This window comes from Monoraphidium neglectum, assembly GCF_000611645.1.
Source record: "Monoraphidium neglectum strain SAG 48.87 unplaced genomic scaffold scaffold03876, whole genome shotgun sequence".
Taxonomy (NCBI): domain Eukaryota; kingdom Viridiplantae; phylum Chlorophyta; class Chlorophyceae; order Sphaeropleales; family Selenastraceae; genus Monoraphidium; species Monoraphidium neglectum.
The window spans coordinates 1-5,463 of record NW_014009753.1 but is presented as its reverse complement, the minus strand read 5'-3'; the positions used below and the strand labels follow the sequence as shown (position 1 = coordinate 5,463).

At 66.3% G+C, this 5,463-nt stretch overlaps 2 protein-coding genes across 2 annotated transcripts; one reads left to right on the top strand and one right to left on the bottom strand.

Moving 5' to 3' along the window:
• Positions 1-1,603: 1,603 nt before the first annotated feature.
• On the bottom strand, positions 1,604-1,889 carry MNEG_13520 (hypothetical protein; the record flags this gene model as incomplete). Its single annotated transcript, XM_014038009.1, has 1 exon — positions 1,604-1,889. A coding segment is annotated over one exon (286 nt), but the record flags the coding sequence as incomplete, so codon positions are not given.
• Positions 1,890-3,271: 1,382 nt separating this feature from the next.
• Positions 3,272-5,251, top strand: MNEG_13519 (Putative tartrate transporter; the record flags this gene model as incomplete). Its single annotated transcript, XM_014038008.1, has 4 exons — positions 3,272-3,694; positions 4,125-4,379; positions 4,596-4,805; positions 5,078-5,251. The coding sequence occupies 4 exons, from the start codon at positions 3,272-3,274 to the stop codon at positions 5,249-5,251; spliced, it is 1,062 nt and encodes a 353-aa protein (XP_013893462.1).
• Between the last annotated feature and the right edge of the window lie 212 nt (positions 5,252-5,463).

Here is a 5,463-nt window from a genome sequence, read left to right as displayed (position 1 = left end):
GGCGGGGGAGGGGGGGCGAAGCGACCCTGCTGGGCAGCCCGTGACCCCTGCTCGATGGCACCCCTGCTAGAGAGGAGGGAGTAGGGGGGCGGCGTGGCTGGGCCTGGGTCCGAGCCCGTCAACCCAGACAGGCCGCCCGGGATGCGGCCTGGTGGCGAGGGGCCGGCCGGGCCCCGTGTGCAGCGCCCGGAAGTGTCCATGAGTCCCGGACGCACCCTCGGCTTTTTTGTGTGCCGCTTTGGTGCTGCGCGCTGCGCCTTGCTGTCTTCGCGCGCGCCTTGGGTTGCACGGGGGTTTTGCCTTGTTCTATCATCTGCCCATGCTCTCTTTGCTGTAGGCGTAGTTTGTTTTCTCGCACACGTCCCTCCTCACGTTTCATTTCCACCTTATTTTTGGGCCGCTTTGCCCCCAGCGGCCCGTGCCAACTATATTTTTTGTTTGTGAGGGCGTGTTGGCTTCGCCCCCTTGGATGTTTGGACCTTGGATGACCTGACTGACAGCGGCAAACGGTGCAATTGTGTAACCTGTGTTCGTGCACATGTAAGGGCTGAAGGACAATCGGCAGGAGGAGGCAAGGGTTACACGCAGGGGCGGATGCAGTGTGACTCTGGAGGCGTGACTAAGGGCGAGGCGAAAATTCAGGGGACATGCAGCCCACGCCGGCGGTTTGGGTGGTGAGGAGTCGTGCGTGTGGTGTCATCCGTTGACCCTGGGAGTCGTCAGACGCAACCAAGGAAGGGCTGAAAGAGTGTGCGCCGTGTGCCGTGTCCAAAGGCAGGGGCCACAAGGGCAGCTGGCGGCACAACACTGTGTCAGCCGAGCGTGAACGGGGTATGCGCAGACACGAGGCAAGGGCGAGGCAAGTCGTGGTGGAAGAGAGCCAACTGCATGAAATGATGGGACAGCGAGGAGAGTGCACTGCAGGGGGACTGCAAGCATGCGTGCAGTTAGCAGGCAGTTGCAGCCCCGCCCCCCACCACCCCCGCCGCGGCCGCCGCCGCCAGGTTGGGGCTGCTGCGGCGCACTGAGAGGCGGTCAAGCTTGGCGGCAAACGCAGCGCTGGCGGGCCCGGAGTTGCAGGGCTGACCCTGGGGGCCGGGGCGTGCCTTGATGCAGGCCGCAGGGGCAGGGGTCGTGGGGCGCCTGCTGTTGCGGGTGCGCGGGAGGGCGGCCCTAAACCTGTCGCCGAGGTTCTTGCCCCACCTGGCTGCGGCGGGGGCGCCGGCGTGCGGGTCGGGCTTCAGCGCTGCGACTGGGGGCTCGGGGACGGCGGAGGGGACAGAGGCGATGGCAATCACGAGCGCGGCGGCGTCGTCAGCGGCGGCAGAGGCGGGCGTGACGGCATCGGTGGGGCCGGCGTTGGGGGCAACGACTGTGGGGCCAGAGAGCAGGGAGGAGGTCGAGGCGCTACCCTTGCCGCCTTGCCTCTTTTTCGGCGAGGCCTTGCGCTTGGGGGTGAGCGCGGTCCAGGCCTTGGGGGCGGTGGTGCGCCACGCAGTGTCGACAGACAGTCACGCGCGGCGCCATGTGGCCTCAGCGGCGACAGATGCACATGTGAGCTAGTTGGCCTTCTTCTGGGCCTTGGGGCCGGAGGCGACGTCACCAGGGGCTGTGGCGGCAGCCTGGGCGCTGTCGCTCTGGCTGCCGGTTGAGGTGGCAGATGTGGCGCTAGCCGCGCGGGGTGCAGGAGCGTGCTTCTTCGGTGCAGTAGGTGTCTTGGCGACGGCAGCGGCAGCGGCGGCGGCTGCCACGGCGCGCCACTTGCCCTTGAGGCCGGAGACCGCGCGTTTCGCTGACTTGGCCGAGATTGGCGGTTCTGGGGCCCTGCTGCCTTGGCGCGGCAGACAAGAAATGAGGATGGGGGCGATCACACGCGCGCCTTGCGCCATGTGCGGGCGCCGTGTGCCGAGAGATGGTCGCACCCGACTGAATGGCACCACGCATGCGAGCTGGACAATGGCGACCTGATGTAGGAATATGTAAAGCAGGTGCGAGAACACAGAACGCAAAAAAACGCTCAGGAGGAGGGTGAGGGAGATTGCACTTGCCTAATGTACAGAAGCAGGCAACCTTTAGGAATGTGTCAAGGGTATACGAGGGCCGTCGAGCCCTCCCCGAGCACACCTCACAGACCTATTTGCGCCCCCCATCTGCCCCCGCGCACCCCTCTTCGCCAGCGCTGACTCTCCCCCTCCATCCGCCATCAGAAAACCTGTTGGGCTTGACACGTTGGGCTTGACACAGAATGATGACAGCCGCTGCGCTTCGACAGGCCTGGAGCAACATACACAGATAAGCTCCGTCGTAGTGTATGCGTGCATGGCAGCACTTTTGAGGAAGTCTGAGGGAGTGAAGGGCCAACCACCGTGTGTGTACGGCAGCCTGCCAAGTCGGCTGGGTGCGGCGGCGTTGCGGCGACAATGAGGCGCAGTGCGGCGGCCCAATACCTCCTGCGAGTTATGGCCTGGCAATGGATACTTGCGGCGATCTACCAAGCGCCTGTTCTGTCGAGTACCACGGGTCCACCCAAAACTCTGAAGGGGCCTTCCGAGTGTGTCTCGGGCGTCGAGTCCACCCTTCCTGAGGGTATATACGGTTGATTGACAGGAGACTGAAAGAAACAACATTCACAGCAACGAATCCCGTTGTGAAGGGCACTCGCTCCAGCCCTCAAAGACACACCGTGGTCATGATGTGTGACAATGTCTACGATCAATCGCATCTAGACGCGTACCGTAACAACAGAACCTGGCGAATAGTGCATCCAGAAGAAAGCGCGCCACACTGACACTTCCCCACCGCCAGTCACTCCGTCGGCGGTGTCGTGCGCGCCTGCACTGTTGCTGTCGAGCGAGTGCAGGCCGAGCAATCCTCAGCTGTGGCGAGCCCCTGTGCGGACACCGTACAAATAGGGTCGACGAGATGAAGAAGCCTCGCCATGGCGTCGCACCGCCTGGCGCGCCGCAGGCGTAGGCCTGCCCAAGCAGAGGGCGTCTCTTGACCAAGGGCAGCAGCGGGCACCCGGGCAAGGGCTTCGACAGCGGCGCGACAGCAGGGCGGTGCCGCGGCCGCCGCCCCGCCGTTGCCGGTCATTGCTGGTGATACCAGCCCCATCAGCAGCAGTTGCAGCAGCGGCGGCATCAGCTGCGACGGGCAGCAGCAGCAGCAGCAGCAGCAGCAGCAGCAGCAGCAGCAGCAGCAGCAGCAGCAGCAGCAGCGGCGGCAGCAGCAGCAGCAGCGGCGGCGGCAGCAGCAGTAGCGGCACTGCAGCATGGCGCACCAGAGGTCATCCAGCCTCACCAGCGGCCGACACAACGGCCCGCGGCCACACCCGCTCTGCCTAGAGCCCTCCGACCTCACCCCGCCCTCCCGCAGCGGCAGCGCGCGCTCGCTGCTCGCCCTCGGCTGCCACAGCAGCAGCGGCGGCGGCGGCGGCGCCAGGGCCGCCCCCGACGCGGACTCGGACGGCGACGGCGGCGGCGAAAAGGCCGGGCCGCCCGCGGCGCTGGAGGCAGCCTATCGGAAAGCGCACGCGCGGCTGGTGCCGCTGTTCATGGTAATCGTCGGTTTCAATTACATTGACCGGACGAGCGTGGCGTTTGCGGGCATCCAGATGACTAAGGACCTGGGCTTTGGGCCCGCGGTGTTTGGCACGGGGTCGGGGCTCTTTTTCCTGTCATACTGCGCGATGCAGGTGCGGGTGCCTGTGCCAAGGCCGGGCGGTGAAAAGGGGCGGTTGGGGGTGCGCGTGCTACGTCGGGCGCTGTAGCGGTGGCCGAGAGGGCGTAGGGAGTGAGGCGACGCGCATGGTGGGGCGGCGGCGTTGCCCCATCTATTAGGGGCTGACGGACCGGCTCAGGTGCAGGAGAATGTCCCTAGAAACCGCACAGATGCCACACTCCTCTTCCCCATACATAATCACAGACTCGCACACAATCACACACACATATGCACACCACCTCTCAAACCCACACTGTCACACACATACATAAACAAACAATCTTGCTCTCACACACTGTGACACATGAACACGCACTCACACACGCACACACGTACACACACACACACACACGCACACACACACACGCACACACACACACACACACACGCGCGCGCGCGCGCAGATCCCCGCCAACCTGATGTGCGTCCGCCTGGGTGTCACCCGCTGGTTTACCCTCATAATGCTCGCCTGGGGCGCCGCCGCCGCCGCCTTCACCGCCGTCCGCACGGCCCCCCAGTTCTACGCGCTGCGTCTCGTCCTGGGCGCGGCGGAGGCGGGGACGTTCCCTGGGGCATGGCACGCGCTGTCCCTCTGGCTGCCGCCGGACAGGGTGGCCTACCCCTTTGCGCTGCTCGGCGCGGCGGTCGCCATCAGCCAGGTCCGGCGGGCGCCCTCGCCTCCCGCCTGCTCGTGCCTGGCCCCGCGCGTTGTCCTCTGCAGGGGGGCCCCCGCGTCGCACACATGCCTCCGCAGCTTGGACCTGCTTGCGGGTGAGCGCGTGCGCCTCACGGGAGCTACGCTCGTCCCCCCACAAGCAGCCCCGCCAACGCCGCGGCCCCCTGCCCCGCCCCCGCCCTCCTATACGCATGCGCAGGCGCTCGCCGCGCCGCTGTCGGCCCTCCTGCTCAGCCTCGACGGCGCCTGGGGCCTCCGCGGCTGGCAGTGGGTCTTCCTCGGAGAGGCACTGCCCAGCATGGCCCTGGCCTGCGCGCTGCCCTGGCTGCTGCCGGACGGGCCCCACCAGCGTGGCGGCCGTGGCCTCGGCTTCCTCACGCCAGAGGAGCTGGACCTGCTGCGGGCAGATGTGAGGCTTGCTGCGGCATCGGGCGGGAGGGGGGGCTGCGCGGCGTCGATGCGGGGGCGGAGGGGGAGGGGCAGGCAGTTGCGGTGAAATCTGGGGTGCTTGTCATTGCTTTTGTTGCGAAGGAGGGATGCGGGGCGCGTCTCGAGGCTTTCGGCTGCGACCTGGCTGCACTCGTGCCTCCGTTGGCTACTCCTGCTTGCCCCACCTTAACTCAGTGTTTTCGACATCGCCACCATCCCTGCCCACCCTTTGCATTCGCGCCCCATTCGCAGCATGCGCTGCGCACGGCGCCCGCACCGGCGCTGCTGCCGCCCGCCAGCGGCGGCCTGAAGCCGGCAGCTGCGCCGCCGGCACCGCCTGCTGGCGCGCTGCGCACGCTGCTGCGGGTGCTGGGGATCTGGCAGCTCTGGGGACTGGCGCTGTGCAACATCTTGAAGGGTGCGTAAATGACTTTGGCGCCCGAAGCTCTGGGCCGGATAAAACATGTGTGGGCATGCCGGGAAGGCGTGCATGAGTCAGCAGGTGCCCACATGCGCACCTCTGCGTACGGAGGAGGTCATCAAACCAATTGCGCTTGCGAGGCGGCTCGGAAAACGCGCGTGCGTCAACGCATTGCCCCCCGTACACGCAGGCAACACACCGGCTATCAATCCCACCT